The sequence below is a fragment of the Callionymus lyra genome, chromosome 13, assembly GCF_982586985.1.
Source record: "Callionymus lyra chromosome 13, fCalLyr1.hap1.1, whole genome shotgun sequence".
Classification (NCBI taxonomy): Eukaryota; Metazoa; Chordata; class Actinopteri; order Syngnathiformes; family Callionymidae; genus Callionymus; species Callionymus lyra.
Window position 1 is genome coordinate 23,742,260 of NC_141830.1, and position 19,526 is coordinate 23,761,785.

The window sequence follows — 19,526 nt, forward strand, 5'->3', positions numbered from 1 at the left end:
CCAAGATCTTGGAGAAGGTGGTGTCTGAGCAGCTGTCTTTGTTCCTGGATCAGAGCGACATCCATGAGAAGTTTCAGTCTGGCTTCCGTAAACATCACTCTACGGAGACAGCTTTATTGAAAGTGTCCAGTGACATCATGATGTCGGCTGACTCGGGTAAATTCACTGTTCTGGTTCTCTTGGATCTGTCCTCAGCCTTTGACACAGTTGATCACCAGATCCTGCTGAGAAGACTAAGGGATGAAGTGGGACTGTCTGGGTCTGTGTTAGAATTGTTCTCATCTTACCTTTCTGGGCGCAGTTTTAGTGTATCTGCCAATCAAATGAGGTCTGAATCGGCAGATCTGTTGTGTGGAGTCCCTCAAGGTTCTGTTCTGGGTCCTTTATTGTTTTTGCTGTACTTGATTCCCCTCGGTAAAATCATTCAGAGATTTCCAGATGTTTCTTATCTCATTTTTGCTGATGACATCCAGCTCTACTGCTCTTTTGACCCAACTGAGCCCCAAAGGCTGAACAGCTTAGTCAATTGTTTGCTAGAAATCAAACAATGGCTGAGTGAAAACACTTTACAGCTAAATGTGGACAAAACTGAAACTCTGGTGATTGCTCCTGATGATAAGATCCCAGGGTTGAGTCAGTACTTGGGTGACTTAGGTCAGTCTGTCAAACTGAGCCTGAGAAACCTGGGTGTTGTATTTGATAAAGACATGTCTCTTGTTCGACATTGCAGAAAACTGACCAGAAACTGTTTCCTTCAACTGAGAAAAATCTCTAAACTTAGGAAAATGTTGTCGGAACATGATCTGGAGCTTGTAATCCATGCGTTTGTTTCTTCTCGTCTGGACTATTGTAACAGTTTGTTTTCATGTCTTAACAAGAAGGATCTGTCTCGCCTGCAGCTGATTCAGAACTCTGCAGCGATAATTCTGACCCACTCAAGTAGGAGAACTCGCATTTCTCCGATCTTTAATACTCTTCACTGGCTTCCAGTTTCTTTCAGGATCAACTTTAAAATTCTGGTTCTTACTTTCAGAGCTATTCATTGTCAGGCTCCTCCTTACATCACTGATCTGATCCAGCCTTACACCCCAGCTCGGGCTCTGAGGTCTGTGGATCAGAATCTACTTATGGTTCCACGCACACGGCTCAGGACCAGAGGAGAGAAATCTTTTCAGACTGTTGCTCCTAAGCTTTGGAACGATCTTCCTCTCTCTTTGCGCTTGATGGAGTCTACTGACTCTTTTAAGAAACACCTTAAGACGTTGCTATTTGTTCAGGCTTTTCCTTGAATTTCTCGAACTCCTGTGTTGTTCTCAGTATTATCTTGATCTTTAAAGTATGTACTGTTTTGAGTATTGTTTTGATTGTCTAAGCGCTTTGTGACCCTGGTCTCGAAAAGCGCTATATAAATAAATATTACTTACTTACTTACTTACTTAACATTTGTTAGCATCAATTCTTGTTAGCATCATCACTTGTTAACATTAACACTTGTTAGCATCAACTCTTGTTAGCATCAACTCTTGTTAGCGTCAACTCTTGTTAGCGTCAACACTTGTTAGCATCAACACTTGTTAACATCAACACTTGTTAACATCGACTCTTGTTAGCATCAACACTTGTTAGCATCAACACTTGTTACAATCAACACTTGTTAACATCAACACTTGTTAGCATCGACTCTTGTTAGCATCAACACTTGTTAACATCAACACTTGTTACAATCAACACTTGTTAGCATCACATTCGTTAGCATCAACATTCGTTAGCATTAACACATCTTAGTGTCAGTTTGGATCAAAGATCTGAGACTTAAACATTTTTATGATATAAATTTTTTAATTTAGTGTATAATACATTTACTAGTTGAACGATATGGTCCTAAAGGGCTGCTAATGGATTAAAATAAAAATAAAAAAAGCATATTATTATGTTTAATGGGTAAAAAAAAACATATTAAAAATAATCTAACTTTATTACTTACTCTACTCATTGTTTATGTTTATTTTCCTTTATTTAAGATCTGTTATTTTATATTTACGTTATCTATCCGAATGTCGATAAAATAAACTTATTTACAAACTCGTGGAAGACAATCACAAACTACTCTGTTTATTGACTTTGCTATTTGCTCCAGAGTTAGTTTTGTACGTCCCAGCCACCGTAGAAGATGCTCTGACCTGAACTCTCCTCCTGCAGCAGCAGATCCTGCAGCTCTCTGGACTCCTCCCGTCTCTGCTCCACCTGCAGGATCTTCCTCTGAGCGTCCACCAGACTCTGCACGCGCTCAGTGGACGCTGGAGCAGCAGCGTGACGCTCTTGTGCGACACCTACAGGTGAGAGTTTGTCCTGATCGGAGGACGGATTGTTCACTTCATCTCCTCCGAGTGTCTCACGACCGACGTCTTTAGATCTGTTTAATTTAGTTTCAATGTTTTCTCGGACAGGGAGCTACAGACGGAGAGTCTGAGTTCACTAGAGTTCCCTCACAAGTGTCGGGCCTTACAGTCGATCACAGAGAAGATCCATCACATGGTTTCGTCCAGAAGAGACGCTAACATTCAGGATGTGGTCGCAGAGCATCACGTACGTATTTACGTTTATCCTTGTTTGTGTAATATGTCTATATATGGTATAAGTACATGAATATACTTCCTCTTCATGTCTCTCCTCTCATTCACACATTCATTCCATTTCTCTCACCTCGTCTCACAACAGATCACAATATCATCAGCAAACATCATAAACTGCTGGTATTAGGAGCATGAAATGGAACATTGAAAAAGTTTTTCTGCTCTATATAAAACAAATATTTTGAATATTATTTTAAAAATGTTATTGAACCATTGTTTCTGATGCAGGAACTGGGACTAGAGTTGATGACGGGAGAACTTCTTCTTCGACTCCTTCACCGACGAGTTGCTGAGGACGAGAGGTCAGTTCTTCATCCAGTCATGGAGGAGCTTTTATAGCAACATCTTTAACATATATATTTTTATGTAATTTAAAAGGCTGCGAAGAAAACAATTAAAAGTATTTTGAATTATATGAATTGGATAAAAAAAAAAAAAACGTTTTAATTAACTTATTAAAAAACAAGAAAATCGACCCTCAATAAAAACAAATAAAACCATTATTTAAACAAAATTATTAAACAAAAACTAATTCAAATGATTATTTATACAAAATTATTCAATTTTATTATTAAATAAAAACAAATCCAACCATTATTTATACAAAATGATTGAATCAAATTATTAAATAAAAACAAATAAACCATTATTTATACAAAATTATTCAATTTAAATATTAAACAATGACTTTTCTCTTCCCACCTGTCGTGATGCTTCACTCCTGCTCCTCCTCAGGTCCGAGCTAATGTCGCTGACAAACGCGTGGACTCGGTGCGAGGTCGCGGCGCTGCAGCATCACAAGCGTGTTAAACAACAGCTCGACCACTGGAGGCGCTGCAGGCACATCCGGAGGCTGCTGCAGGAAGTGGACTCTGCGCTGCCCCCTGTTGGTCCCGAGCAGATGACACTGCAGCAGCTGCTGACTGGTGTGGACCGTTACCAGGTCCGTTCTGACTTGTATTTTCTTAGTCTTTATTCAAACCACATGCTTGAAAAAAAATGACAAAAATAAGACGAGTAAAAAAACATAATTCTTACTTCCTGTGGTTTGATTTTGTTCGATACAGGTTTGTCGTCAACATCCCTCACGTGTTTGTAACGTTGACTTGTTTAGCTTCTATTTTTCCTCAAATTAACAAATTTAGGTATGAAAATATTCTAATCTCAATCATAAGTAGATTGTTAAGAAAGTATATATGTGTAGTATTGTCGAGTACTTGACTCTGGTGTTGCAGAATTTACAGACCACACGACTCTTGACGAAGTCGTAACTACTTTATATTGTTTAGAAACCTAAATATTTCCAAAAATCAGCTTTAAAAGCTGCTGGAGTCCATAATTGTACGGGATTTCATTGTTCCTTTAGCCGCGGAGGACATAATGGATGCTGCCATCTAGTGGCTTTGATTATATTGCAACACAAAAATGTACAAACGCTGTGAACATCTTCACGTTATTTTGAAATTAAAAAAAAAACGAATTTGTCAAATTTTTTTAAACACTTTATTTAAACCATAAAAGAACCATCAAAAAATATATGATTCAAAGACCAAAATTATATGGATATTTTCTCACGTCCCTAATCAAAATGTGTTAAATCCAGTACAAACGTAGCTGCACTCGCCCTTCCTTGTAAAATCCCGTTTTTAAAAAGAGGAAAACTTTAAACTCATTCATTTACTGAAAACTCCCAACATGCATTTCATCATTCTAGGATAATAATTTAGATCACATGACCTCTACCTGGTCTTCACTGAGACACAGAAGGATCATGTGGTTTGAGATGAGGTTCAGCTGACGCTCCGTCTCGCTGCATCAACAACAGCTCGTAAGGTTTTATGTCTTGAGTTTTAAAATGAGGTCAAACATTTGGTTTTCATCTGGTTTCCTTTTCGCAATCCTTCCTTCACTCGACACGTTGCAAACTTCACTCCGTGTGTCTCCAGGGAGCGGCGGACGCTCTGGCGCGTCACTCTGGCGCACTCTCGGTCACGCTGCCGGTCGGCCGGGGTGTGTGTGAGGCCGAGCTGCAGGAGCTGCAGGACGCCTGGAGTCGCACCAGCCGGAGGCTGGAACAGAGGAGCGTCCAGATCCGCTCGGCTGCTCAGGTGACTCACTCCTCTCTGGCCTGATGTTTAACCAGCACAACCAAAGAATCACTGTTTATTTGAAGATGATAATAGTTATCTCTGTTTATATGTACATTTAAAAGAAAATCATCAAGATTCGTTTTTAATTATTTTTTATTTGTCTTTGTTATTATTTACTTTTTATATATTTTACTTTATTGCATTCATCTAATTCCATTTCATTTGGATTTATTTAATTATTTTATTTTCTGTACAGCCATCATCTTAAACAAATATTCTGTATACAACACTTTTTTCCCATGATACAGATTGTAATTGTCAGTATTTCAATTTAAAAACTTTTTTTCTAATGCGACAATTAACAAACAGTAACACTTTCATGCCTGATGATGTCAACATAGTCTGTGTCCATCTGATTTTTAAGAAAATATCTGCTCATCTTCTTTAACAACACAAGGGATACCACAAACACATTTGTTTTTGGGCCTTCAAGTCACCTTGACCCAGAGACAACACAAGGGATACTACAAACATATTTGTTTTTGAGCCTTCAAGTCACCTTGACCCAGAGACAACACAAGGGATACCACAAACACGCTTGTTTTCGGGCCTTCGGGTCACCTTGACCCCAAGACAACAAAAGGGATACCTCAAACACATTTGTTTCCAGGCCTTTGGGTCACTTTGACCAAGAGACAACACAAGGGATACCACAAACACATTTATGTTTTGGCCTTCGGGTCACCTTGACCCAGAGACAACACAATGGATACTACAAACACATTTATGTTTGGGCCTGTGGGTCATCATGACCCAGAGAACGCGAGGGATAGCACAAACACATTTGTTTTCGGGACTTTGGGTCACCTTGACCCATAGACAACAAAAGGGATACATCAAACACATTTGTTCTCGGGTCTATGGGTCACCTTGACCCAGAGCTAACACAATGGATACCTCAAACACATTTATTTGTAGGCCTTCCACAAACACATTTGTTTTCGGGCCTTCGGGTCACGTTGACCCATAGCCAACACAAGGGATACCACAAACACATTTGTTTTTGGGCCTATGGGTGACCTTGACCCAGAGACAACGCAAGGGTTAAGGCGATTCTAAAGTGTTCTCTTTCTGAGCACAAGTGGGACGCGTCCACGACAGCCTCAACACTGCGTTGATTTTAAGACTTGTTTTACAAACATCAGCTGCAAGTTCCTCCTGATTCAAGATAAATCAATACAAGGTTCTCTTCTCCCTGGAGTGGCTTTGATTAAACCTGATCCGAGGACAGTCCAGGTTTCACCACCGGGATTACAACCTTAAACCAGTGAATGAAGCTCAGAGGGAATAGAACCCGCAACGCGGCGTGTGCGTCCGCATTATCGTTCACGCTCGGTGTGACCCACATCCAGGGTTTGATCCCACGACTGTGGCGAGGGATCATAGAGCCGCCGCAATCCGGCGCTGATCCACATCCCCAGCTGGTTTTCTCCTCCTGGACCGACTGTAGAAAAATAAAACGCACAACATTCTCCCCTTTTTACGAGTCATCACAACTTTCCCCCAAAAAACAATTAATCAGAATTTTGCTTTTTTGAGGATATTTTGCACTTTTTCATGTATTTAAAGAATAAAAAATACAATTATTTAACTGAAAGTCAAGTGTTCGTTATGTTATAATTAAATTAAAGTTTAATATTTAATTTATTATATTATATTTAATTCTAAGAACTAATTATTCAACATTGGATAAATATTATAACTGTTATTTTCTTTAACATGTTTTTTAGTGAATATTCCTACATACTTGCATGTATTTGCATCACGTAAATGTCCATAATTGAAATAATGAAACAAAGCATGAATTAAAAAGACAAAGAAAGACGTGTAATTAAATTTGCTTTGAACTTTAAGTAAAAACTGATTATTAGTTATTATTATTATTAATTGACACACATTCTTTGGGGGAAAAATCTTAAAACAAATGATTGATCGTTTATTTAATATTACATTTATTTAGTTAATAAGTTAATCAAAGTAATCTTTTTTTCAAATTAAGATACATTTTTTGAGTAAATAAATAATAAGAGGAAGTTTGTTAAATAAAGAAATAAAAACACCACATAAGTGGAAATGGTATTAAATATGAAAATATGACAAATATAATTTATCAAAGATCTGAAATTAATAATTAGTTAAAAGTGATTTTTAAGAAATAAGGGTAATAAGAAATATTTCTTTGTATGTTAAATTAGGAGGGAAATTAAATGTTTATCATTTTTGTGGTGAAATTACTGGAAATGATGGTTGAATGCGTCATAATTGTATACATCAGGAAATAAATTGGTAAAATAAAGAAATCTAAAGCAGAAATAAGAGCTTTAATACTATATTTTGTAGCAGGTTATCTACTTAACAAGCATCGTAGCAAATCATTGGGAGAAGACAAAATTGAAGCTGAATGAAAGAATAACAGCAGTTGTGATGAATAATTCATAATCCGTGGCACAAAAAACATAGAATTGAAATGTTCTTTCCAACCAGAATATTGAAATTGGCCGAGATAAAGAGCCGAGGCCGACAGAGTGGACGACGGCGGTGCTTGCGTTTCCTTCTTTTCTTCCTTTCGTCGGTTCCGTCCTTCAACATTTCCAGCACATTAGGATTAAAAGCCGTCGCGTCCAGGCCGTAACTTTTTATTCTTTATTTTCTCGACTTGGAGTGTTTTTTGGAGATGGTTTTTTACAACGCCGTAAATCTCCAAACGTTCATAAAAGCTCCGGTCACGCTGCGATGAACACTGACTCAGCCTTGTTCCGGGAAACATGGCGTCAGAAGAAGCGCTTCTAAGTACTAATGGACGAGTCGTTGCCGGGCCGACGCCGGATCTGTGATGGAGTCCTCTTGAGAAAATACAATGAATATATAATAAAAATGTTGCATATCATTATGACCACCTGATTGTGTTGGAGTCCCAGCTCACAATTTGTTTCAACTCTTGTTTTCTCTCGGACAGAAATGGACTGAGTTTCAAACGTCCGTCAGCAGCGTCGGGTCCGAGCTGGACGAGCTGAAGACGACTCTGACGTCGCAGGAGTCTGAGGAGGAGAAGCTGGTCCAGGTGAGAAGCTCCCGTCGGGTTAATAAACTACAAATATAAACCAATGTTTCTCCAAAACAAAGTCAAACACCAGCAGATTCAATTTCAAACTCTATTTATTAAAGTTTAATCCATAAATATGTAGCTATATGTGCTAGCTCTGTGTTTATTAGCTGATGCTAACGCTTTTTTTCCTCAGCCAAGTTTCCATCACTTATTATTAGGAGAAACATTTGTTTTGCTCCAAACAACAATACCTAGTTTGGTAAACCTTTGGGCTCTAGTTCATTCTGTTAAAATCCAACATAAGAAATTACTTTAAGAGAATGTAGGGGATTCAGCTAGAATAAAGCTAGCTAGCATCAAAGCTAGCTAGCAGAGCATATAGCTGGCTAGCATCAGCTAAACAACATGTAGCTTACACAGCTTTTCGCTACACATTGTAGGTATGTGTGTAACATTTTAAGACGATTCTAGTGATATAGAAATCATTTTACTGTGTAAATATTAGGATAGTTATGGATTATTAAAACCCAAATTAACTAATTTCTATAATAGGTTCAATATTTTAGTTTTTTTTTTTTAACAAATCCGACTTTCAAAATGTGATAACCTGCCTAATATTTACCCCACTTTACGGTGATATCATTGGAAAAGCTTGCATAACATAGAAACCAAAGTTTAATTATGTAATAATAATAATGTCATTCATTCTTAATCAATAATTCATGTTAAATTAATTTGTCTCTCAAAATATGCAAAGAAAAGGCCAATAAATATCCCAGATTGAACAAAGTTAACATGGAAACATGAGTTACTATTTGTAATTGATTAAAACTATGAGATTATCAAAAGTTAAACTCAGTGTGTATCGATCATTTTAAAAGACATTTGCTGGATTCGCAGATACATTTATAAATAATAATATAATAGAAATTCCAATGAATGTTTTTCTCATCTTGGATGTTTTGTGAGGGAAAGTTTCTCGAGATTTGTGGCACGTGTACTTGTTCAATCCCAAAATGTTGATATTCTTGATGAACTAGGACTTGTGTTCTACGTCGTCAGTTTTGTTGTATAGTGTTGACAAAAACACTGCGAACGCAGTTGGACTCGGAATCCCAACTATATTCAAGTCACGCAATCATATGTTAAACCTGCTAATTCACCACTGACAATATCCGGATGCAGCAAATACACACTTACGTACATATTTATGGACACAACTTGAACGTTTTCTGCCTAAGAACACGGGAAGTTAAAAAAATGTAACCAGTTTAAACTTTGTATCGAAGGTGAATTAGCTGTTTCATTGTGAACAAGAATGAATAACAACTTTTAACTTTTATTTTATTGACTTACTTTAATAAGTATATATATATATATATATGTATATATATATATATATATCCATTTATAGCAGGAGAAGTCGTCACAAACACGTTAAAATCATACAAGAATTTTGCTCTCTCAGCGTCTGCCTGGAACATTTCTGTCGGCGCTAACACACTAACAACACACACGCCCTTCAGAGGCGCCAAATATTTCAAATGGTGGTCATCGGTGGACAAAGTTCCTCGTGCCCCTGACCCCCTGTCCCACCACCTCCATTCATTATACCCACCCCTCCCCTTGTTTCATACCCCCATGCTTTCACTCCCCTCCCCCTGAGCGCCCCGTCTCCCCTCCCCCTCCCCTGTCCCGTCCACAGCCCTTTAATCGGGACGCTCAGTGTGAGGGACGGCGAGGACGAGACAAGCATGTTCCTGGCCGCCGGACTGCCGCCTCATTAACCCACTTGTTGTGTGTGCGATGCAGGACTCCGAGATCTCGCTGCACCTGCTGTCCTGCGGGCTGCGGGACGCGGGCGGGCTGAAGGCCGACCTGACCGGGTACATGATGACCGGCGACTCGGCCCTGCTGGAGCAGCAGCTGGAGCAGCTGCACGGACAGTGGGAAGAGCTATGTCTGAAGGTGAGTCGCTGGGGAGGAGGAGGAGACTTTGAGGGGAAGCAGAGAAGATGTTGAGGAAAGTGAAAGTCTCAGTCGTTCCGCTGAGTGATCATCCCATAACTCTTTGACCAAATCCGAGTTGGAAATCCTGCATGATGCTGCTCCCTGATTCATCGGCTCTGTTGTCTCACATTCCTGAGGTCATTGCAGGAACACAAACACGCTCTTGTTCTGCAGTTATGAAGTAATTAGGACTCGGCGATACTAATTGGTCACGTGACCAGGTCTAAGTCCACCTGCGACACACGACCTCAGAGACTATTGTAATGATGCGGCCATGTTTGGATCGTCACACATCATGACATCAGTAACTGTTCGACGAGTCATAAACAAACCTCTGACGTTGTTCTTCGCAGAAGCGGCGAAAACAGAAAATAAATCTCCCGGGATTAAGTTTAAAAATAGCGTCAGATTAAACACACGTTTGTTCGCTGTGGAAGAAAAAAAAACGTTTTAAAAATAGTTTTCTTAACATAATGTCTGTCATGTTGGGTTGACAATAACAAACTGTTGTCAACTTCCTGTTGAAAAGACAAAAAGTTGTTTATAAGATAGAAGAGTGCGAGGAAAATGGATTCAAATGAGGATAAAAAAAAAATGTTGTACTCGTTTCTCAGATCAAATGACGAATAAATTACAAAATAAATTAACATAATGGAGGAAATTAAAACAATCACAAGAAAATACTATTTTGTAAATAATCTGTGTTATTAGAAACAATAACATTTATTACCGAAGAAATTGAGCAAATATGTATATTAAAGAATATACTGTATTATGGGAAACAAATCTTAAAATGTTATAACAAGTTGGATTTATTTTGATTATGCAATTCATTGATTCATTTACTAATAAACCCATGTTTTAAAATGACAAAACTTTGTTACCCAACATCACTTTTGTTGAAAGCATAACTGTTGACATCTGTAATCTCTGATCCTCATTTTACAAAAACACTAAACTAATCCACCTTGGAAACTTAAACTTCTGTTGGTTCCACTGCATGGTCTAACAGGTTGCAGGGGGGTCGGGGGGCGCAGGAATTAGCAAGCAGATGGTCCGGCAAGGCCGCAGAGATGGAGGGATTCTATTGTCCCGGGGGGAAACATGGAGTCCTGACTTGGCTGACAGGTTCTCTCCGCCCTCCTGGACCATCCAGGGTCCACAGGGTGTAAATAAAAAGCAAAGCTTGTCTCATTAGAAGCTCATGAACGCCACTTATTGCTAAAATACAGCAGCAGACAAAAGAGCAGCGACGACCTCCACTCTGGTTCGTCTGTCATCTGTTGGATGGGCTCCAATCCTCCCAGATTATGGAGAGATTATGTGATCCTGCTGGGTCTGGGTCTCGTTCATACCCTCTATGAAAATGTTCATAACGCGAGGAACAAGTGAGAGTCGGCGACATTGTAATCTGATTGGTGTCGGGGTCGTGATGCTGGTCCAGCAGAAACCCATGTTCAGACTGACCTCTGACCTCTGCGGGCTCTCGCAGGTGTCGTCGCGCAAGCAGGAGATCGCCGACCGCCTCAGCGCTTGGACCATCTTCAACGACAAGAACAAGGAGTTCTGCGAGTGGCTGACGCAGATGGAGAACAAGGCGTGTCACCGCGGCGACCTGAGCGTGGAGGAGATGGTGGAGAAGCTGAAGAAGGTGAGAGGAGTCGACCTCCGCGCTGACCTGGAGTCCTGCTTGTTTTTGTTCTGCTGCATGACTTTTGTCATGTCTACCTCGTTTACACGAGGCGTTGATTGTCTGGTACGTGTTGCTTTGACATGATGACACAATTGACTTGAGAACTGAGAAAAGACTCTTTAGTTTAACGTCACAACTGAGCTGTCCACTCATCAACTGTTCCTGTAGCTTGAACCTCGCTAAGTTTAAACTGTTATTTTGGTGACTTTAAAGGTTTCAAGGTTGTTATTGTTAATTTAACAACATGTTTCAGAGTTGTGAGTTTTATTCCCCATCAGGAAGTTTTTATCATGATCCAACACATTTCTTGAATCTTGAATCAAGTTTTTTTTACTTGTTTTATTGTCTGCTGTGTTTATTATTAAGTGGAGTGAGCTCCTTGGTGGAAGTATGCAGTGGCTCGGTGCTCCTGAGGTTTCTTTTATGTTTTTGATATTGAGGGTGCTTGAATCTTTCTCACTGGAAGGAGAGTTTTGACGACGGCGGTTTGGAATGGATCCGTTGACAGTTCATTATTTCTTTAGAGTAAATATCTTGACGTGTAAACGAATTCTGGAGCAGTTACGTACGAGGTCTGACCTCAAAATTCTCTAGAAATCACGTTTGTGTCCAGCTCTATATGTTGGGTTTTACTTTTGAGAGTCAACTTCTTTTTCCTCTATTTGCCTTTGAAATATTAATCTGTCAGTTAATTTTTAATTTTATTTTTTAAAGTGAATTATTTATTGATGTTGCAATGATGTGCAACTGACTTTTTGGTTTTCCTTCTTTCTTTTAAAAACATTTAAGTTCATTTAAGTGTATTAAAGTCACTTCATTGTTTTTAAGTTTATGACTTCCAATCAATCGGTAGTCTTCTTCTGCCTCGTGTAACTTTTCTTCTTCTTTTTTTAATGCCTACTATTTGTACGAGACACATTTTTTACTCAAATTCAGAAAAAAAGTCTGTAACGGTCAAATGTCAGCTGCTATGTTTATAGAATAAATGTTGCTTATTTAAAAATGACATGAAATGACAAGTATTTTTTGAAATTAACTTCATCGTGGTGTTGCAGGACTGCATGGAGGAGATCAACCTGTTCAGCGAGAACAAGAGTCACCTGAAGCAGTTGGGCGAGCAGCTGCTGATGGCCAGCGATGAAGCCAAGCAGACCCAAGTCCACGGTTCCCTGCAGGAGGTCCACCAGCGCTGGCACAATCTCTTCCATCACATCGAGGCGCGGTGAGTCCTGCTCCTCTCTCTTCTTCACGTGTTAGCTTTTTTCAAATCTGACCTTAAAGACATGATTCGTGATCATGTTATCTGGTTGTTCAATGGAGGCCCCGAGGAGTCCAGCAGCTCTTCAGTCCAGTTGAAGTTAGACGGCAAATTAAAAGGTGGCACCAAGATCTGATAAATCTCACCATCATGACCCATTCATCAGCCATATCTGGGGTTATTTTATTAATATGAAAAATGCTGAAGAATGAAGATATGGTGTGACCTTTTTTCTTCTCAGAAACAGAAGTTGTAGGCATAAAGCTTATTTTCAATAGAAACACAAACTTTCAAAAAGTCATAAATAAGTAATAATATTTGTATTATTGTATTATTTGTACTAATATTTATTACTCAAACTTAAACTAAAATAAAAAAAAACACTTTAAGGTTATCCATAGACCACGTAGATATGACCGTGTACTGTTATAGGTCAATAAGACGTTTAAATCAAGTGAGGACCAACACCAGCAGATGACATGTCTCTCCAAACACAGACTGAGGAAACTTCACACTGGACCTCATGCATCTTGGATTGTTTGCATCTCCATTTTGGGACCTTGGTTTCCAAATGAAACGCAACATTTGCTCTCATCAGAAAAGAGGACTTTGGACCACTGAGCTTCATTGAACATGTCATGGTTCCTTCAGCAGACAAGCTTTATGGAGATGCTGACTTCATTTTCCAACAGGATACGGCACGGACCCACACTGCCAAAAGTAAGTTAACCTGGTCAAACAAGCATCAGATAACGGTGCTTGATAGGCCAGCAAACAAATGTCTTGTAAAAAAGAGTCCCTTAAATCCAAGTAAAATTCAACAACACAAGTGAATAATCGATTGCAAAAAAAACAATTAAAGCTGCTGCCGTGACACGACAGACGGAAGTAAAAAACAAGTCAAAACATGCAGATTTTTAGAGCAAAAAATGCTTTAATCAACTGAAATCTGCACTGAAAACTGAAAAAATATTATTGTTAAAACATGAACAATGAAATGAGTAAATCCCTGAAATATTGAAGTCCCTGTGGACGCCTGCGTGGTCAAGGAATCGAACCAGCAGCAGTAAACAGACAAGCATGTTCACCTGCTGCTGCGTCGGCCTGCAGCTGTCAGGAAGACGAGTTAAGCCCCCGGTCATTACAGACTCCTGCGGACAGATGGGCAGTCCTGCTCCAGAGCTGGACCACCCACCCCCCCTCCCCCCGCCCCCCCACTCCCCCCGCCATGTGGGACAATGCTTAAGTCTCAGACGCAGCCATATGTCCTTCGTGTCCTTCCTGAGGGAGGCGGAGTCTGAGCCTCAGCGTCTTGTGATATAAAGACTCATCAACAGAGTTTGATTTGGGAACAATAGAGGATTTTTTAACAATTTTCTGGAGGCCAAGTGACGCTGGTGAACGGGTAGAGGAAAATTCAACATTTGCCCTTATTGTTTGACCGTTTAAGTGGGAACAGTTTCCACTAGAGGGCACCCTGGTTCAATCTGATGCCTCAACAGGAAGTTCCTTTCACTTATAGTCTCTTTACATTACATTTATTTTGCTTCTTAGCTCAACATCCCGAATCATGGAGCTCAAGATCAACTGTGGATAGTTCAGCTAGCTCGTGGCTGAGTGTTCGTGCCTGGACACTGTTGGTGTCAACATCATTTCAAACAACATCTCTTGATCAACTTAACTTCTGTTGGTTCCACCGCATCGTTTACCTCTTAGACTGTCCAGCTGCCCCACATCTCCACCGACGGTCCTCCCTCTCTCTTCTCTCCATTCTCTGCAGCTCAGTGTCCTTTTACTCGAGTGGTTTTGTCTCTTTGTCTGACCCCAGCGTGAAGCCGCCGCTGCTTTTGTGTCGCCGTCAACGCCACCGACGGGCGGGAGGGAGAGACAAACCTCGTGGAGGCGAGCGAGAGGTTTTCACTTCTCCGAACACACCTGAGTGACCGCGCTTGACCTCTGACCCCCGTCAGGATATTGACACTTTTATGACGGAAATTTCATTCAGTTTATGGATCGATGTTGACTCGTTTTACAACTAAATTGTGTCTTTTGAGCACATTTTTACTCTTGACTTTTCGACTTTCGTTTCCTCTCAAACTCTTTTACTTTTCATTGCTTCAATCCAACTTTTCCCTGTAAAGTTTTTTCTATGTCCCATAGTTTCATATCTAGTTTTTGTTACAATAAAATATTTAATACCTTCATACCACTCTACTTTTCTTTTTTTATTTAATTATAGTGTTGATCATATTGCTTATTTTAAAGTTCTCTTTAAACATTTTTGGTTGTTAAAATATCCTATTTTAGGATTTTTTTCAATGTATTCGATTTTTTTTACCAACCTTTTAGGATCACCAGATATTGCTCCGTCAGTAATCATTTGTAAAAATGTTCTTCTTTACACTTCAGCGTTTTTTCAGTTCTTCTGTTTGTATTATCATGAGGAAAGCAAATAAATAGTTGAAATATGATTAAAAAAATACGTGAAATGTAGAGATAAAAATCTATGTCAGCCTTGAGAAAATACAAAAACATCAACTTGACAAAACATTTTATTCTGTATATTGTAAAATGGTGATAGAAGAAAAAAATACACAAAGTAAAAGCTAAAAATGTAGTTTCACATCGAACCTTATCTCTCTTGATCAGTGCCAAAGATACCAAAACATGTTTATTGTGGGTCTGGAAACATGATGGTCTGGTTTTGGCTGGATTTCGGAGAGGGTGCATTCCAAAATAAAAGCCCCAAACCTTAACCAGCCTTAACATGATTAAAAAAAAAAAATCATAAAACATTGATACTGACGAGAGAAATGGTTGTTGATAAAAAGGACTGTTAAGATCTTGAGATCATTTCTTCCATGGTGAGTGTTGGCGAGGACACTCGTGGTTCAGTTTGGACATGGACTCATCAGCTCGTCGTCAGGCAGCTGTTCCGTTGAACTCTTAATACTCTGTGACAAAGACGTTCATTTCCTGGACTCTTCATGCTTCGCCTCCTCCAAAGTCCATGAACATAAAAGTCCTGTTTGGTACGAAGTGTAAATCTCTGCTGTACATTAGTTTCATTTGCTGGATCTGCCAGGACCTTCATTGCCCCCCCTCTCCCCGGTCCTGATGGGCCCGCTGAAGACCCTCGCAGAGGAAGATGAAATGAGGAAATGAAAAGGGGCACACTTCAGGATTGGAGGCTTAGGAAAGAGCTTCTATTGTCCCGCGGGTTTCCATGACGCCAGCGAGCAGGAGGGTTGGTTGCCACGGCGACGCAGGACTCTGAGTCACCTGAGAGTTGTAGGTCGAGAGCAGGAGGTTCATTTTCAAGTTGAACCGAATGTTTTCACCGACAGGAGGTTCGTTAATTAGAAACATTCCCAGAATATTAGACCTCGATGTTCAAGAATATCCTTGTTCGTCAACATGTTTGTTGTATATTTTATTATATCTGCCTGTTTTGATGGGATCCAACTCACAACTGAGTTTATTTTGGTGCTTCTTTGGAAGTTCCATTAGAATATTCAATGTTTCAATTCAACGGTTCAAAAACTGGAAACTTTGATTTTCTTTTTTTAATGTTGTTTTTCAAGCATTATATATTTTTTATATATATAATTTACTTATTTACTTACTTTAATTTACTAATACAATCATTTCTATATTGATGGATTGCATTTTTTTTAAACAATTGATTACATTTTTGTTAATTAATTACATTTTTTATATATATTTTCAGACTTTAATATTCTATATTCAATAAAGAGGATTTTTCAAAATTCAATAATTTACATTATTAAAGTGACGTACCAATATTTTTGTGTTTTAATTAATTAATCAAACTATTTAAACAATTTTAAAATATTCGATTTTTTAAAATTACATTATATATATTAAATACATACAATTATATTATTTTAAAATAAAATCAACCTGACTATCAAATTGTTCAATTAAATGATTTAATCAAAATTGTTTACCTTTCAAAACATACATTATTGAATTAAATTAATAAAAAAAATGAACTTCTCTTTATATAAATTATACAAAAAAAACATATTGCATTTATTTAAAAAATATATTTAGTGATAATAAAAAACATTTAAATAAAAAAATATTAAAATTTGAAATGTCAATGGAAAAAAACTGACAAAAATGATTGAATTCAATGTGAGGACATGACCTTGGTTCTGTTCTTGTTTGTTAAGTTACCTTTTTCATTTCTTTCATTCTAAAAATGTGGAATTTTAAGCTGCAAGATGAGAAAAACATATTTGTGAGTTGAAAAAGATGGTATTTGTGAAGGAAAAATCCTGATGTTGAAGGTCAAACATAAAAACATCTCACGCTGACGACACACCGACAGACGACTGGAGGTTCTGGAGAAGTTCTGACCCACTTGTGTCTTCAGGGTGAAGAAGCTGAAGGAGACTCTGGCCACGGTGCAGCAGCTGGACAAGAACATGAGCAACCTGCGTTCCTGGCTGTCCCGCGTGGAGGCCGACCTGTCCAGACCCGTCACCTACAGCGTGTGTCACCAGCAGGAGATCCAGAAGAGGCTCGCCGAGCAGCAGGTGAGCAGCTGTCAATCACTCGCTTGGCCCCGCCCACCTCTGAATTATTCACTCTTTATTGTTGAATTTTGGGATCTGGTGGTTCCCCTGGTGACGCGTCCTCATGTCTGTCCAGGAGCTCCAGAGGGACATCAACCAGCACACGGAGGGCGTCGCCTCCGTCCTCAGCCTCTGCAACGTCCTGCTGCGGGACGAGGACGCCGCCGTCAACGCCGAGACGGAGAGCGACTCCCTGCAGGAGACCAGCCGGAGCCTGGACCAGCGCTGGAGGGCCATCTGTGCCCTGGCCCTGGACCGCCGCCTCAGGTGGGACCAAATCAGAGTTGTTTTTTTTAACCATGTCAAAATCCACGGGAATAGCGACCTCTAGGGGCGACGAAAATATTCATCATTTAAACATTAGTTACAGATATTAGAAGAATAAAAGTTTAAAAAATACTTAAAGAAAAACAAGTTTGCACTCGTTGAAACATTTAGTTCTAATGTAATAATTCTTGCGGAGCTACTGAAGAGGAAAAACATTCTGTTAATATTTTAGTTTTTCATTGAAAGATTAATTCATGTTCATCGAAACCTTGAATAACAAAAAAAATTCAATAGAAGTTTTTGAATAATTTATGACGACACAATTGTTTCCACATGAGCAGAAACTAGAGGAGGAGGGAACGAGGGAGGAGACAGAAGGATGGGGGGGGAACAAGGAGGTGGACGGCAGGAAGGATGAAAAGATTGAAGAAAGGATGGTGGGTTAAGGAAGTCATGTGGTGAGAAGATAAGGATTTGATATGTAAGAGAGAAAAGGACTTGGAGAATAATGGGATGTTTAGAGTTGAAAAGTGGAGGAACATCGGCTTGAGAAAGGAAGAAAGGATGAAGAAAGGAGAGAGAGGAAATAAAGATAAACAGGGTTCTCTGGGCTCAGGATCGAGGAGACGTGGAGGCTCTGGTGTAAGTTCCTGGAGGACTACTCTCGCTTCGAGGACTGGCTCAAGATGGCCGAGGTCATGGCCGCCAACCCCAACTCCTCGGACGTCCAGTACACGGCGGCCCGAGAAGAACTAAAGAAGTTTGAGGTGAGTCGCCGGCGCCGGAAGCTCGGCAGAGCCAGTCGAGCTTCACCGTGTCCTTCGTGGTCTTCTCAGGGCTTCCAGAGACAAGTCCAGGAGCGGCTGACCCAGCTGGAGCTGGTCAACAACCAGTACAGGCGCCTGGCCCGGGAGAACCGCACCGACCGGGCCAGCCAGATCAGAGCCATGGTGAACAAGGGAAACCAGCGCTGGGACGTCCTGCACCGCCGCGTTGCTGCTGTGCTGAGGAGACTGAAGGTAGATGATGATGATGAAGGTTAAAAGGAAGAAAATATTGATGATGATTGAGATGGTGATGATGATGAGGATGAGGATGAGGATGAGGATGAAGGTTAAAAGGAAGAAAATATTGATGATGATTGAGATGGTGATGATGATGATGATGATGATGAAGGTTAAAAGGAAGAAAATATTGATGATGATTGAGATGGTGATGATGATGATGATGATGAAGGTTAAAAGGAAGAAAATATTGATGATGACTGAGATGGTGGTGATGATGATGATGATGATGGTGAGGATGATGAAGATGATTAAGATAGTAAGAGTGATGAAGATGGTGAGGATGAAGGTTAAAAGGAAGAAAATATTGATGATGATTGAGATGGTGATGATGATGATGATGATGGTGAGGATGATGAAGATGATTAAGATGGTAAGAGTGATGAAGATGGTGAGGATGAAGGTAAGAAGGATGAAAATGAGAATGATGATTAAGATGGTAATGATGATGATGATGATGATGATGTAGATAAAGAGAATGAGGAGGAGGATGATGATGGATAGGATGAAAATATTAATGATGATTAAGGGGATGAAGATGATGAGGTAACAGGGAAGTCGAAGGTGAAGATGATGATGAAGGTGATGGTGATGATGAAGGAGATGCTGATGAAGTTGATGATGATGAAGGAGATGATCATAGTGATGCTGATGAAGGGGATGAAGATGAGGATGATTGTCTTGATGATGAAGATGAAGATGATGGTGATTAAGAAGACGATGATAGTGATGACGAAGATGATGATGAAGATGATGATGAGGATGATGGTGATGAAAAAGATGAGGATGATGATGATGATG

General features: G+C 39.6%; 1 protein-coding gene across 1 annotated transcript in view; it reads left to right on the forward strand.

Moving 5' to 3' along the window:
• The window catches only part of syne2a (spectrin repeat containing, nuclear envelope 2a), a 63,760-nt gene that overhangs the window by 38,450 nt on the left and 5,784 nt on the right, over positions 1-19,526 (forward strand). The window contains exons 52-64 of the mRNA XM_087806430.1: positions 2,200-2,336; positions 2,448-2,586; positions 2,862-2,935; positions 3,369-3,576; positions 4,580-4,741; positions 7,740-7,844; positions 9,642-9,797; positions 11,332-11,490; positions 12,588-12,754; positions 17,193-17,355; positions 17,471-17,661; positions 18,278-18,428; positions 18,498-18,680. Coding sequence (XP_087662556.1) covers positions 2,200-2,336; positions 2,448-2,586; positions 2,862-2,935; positions 3,369-3,576; positions 4,580-4,741; positions 7,740-7,844; positions 9,642-9,797; positions 11,332-11,490; positions 12,588-12,754; positions 17,193-17,355; positions 17,471-17,661; positions 18,278-18,428; positions 18,498-18,680 — 1,995 coding nt within the window. The remainder of the gene's footprint in view (positions 1-2,199; positions 2,337-2,447; positions 2,587-2,861; positions 2,936-3,368; positions 3,577-4,579; positions 4,742-7,739; positions 7,845-9,641; positions 9,798-11,331; positions 11,491-12,587; positions 12,755-17,192; positions 17,356-17,470; positions 17,662-18,277; positions 18,429-18,497; positions 18,681-19,526) is intronic.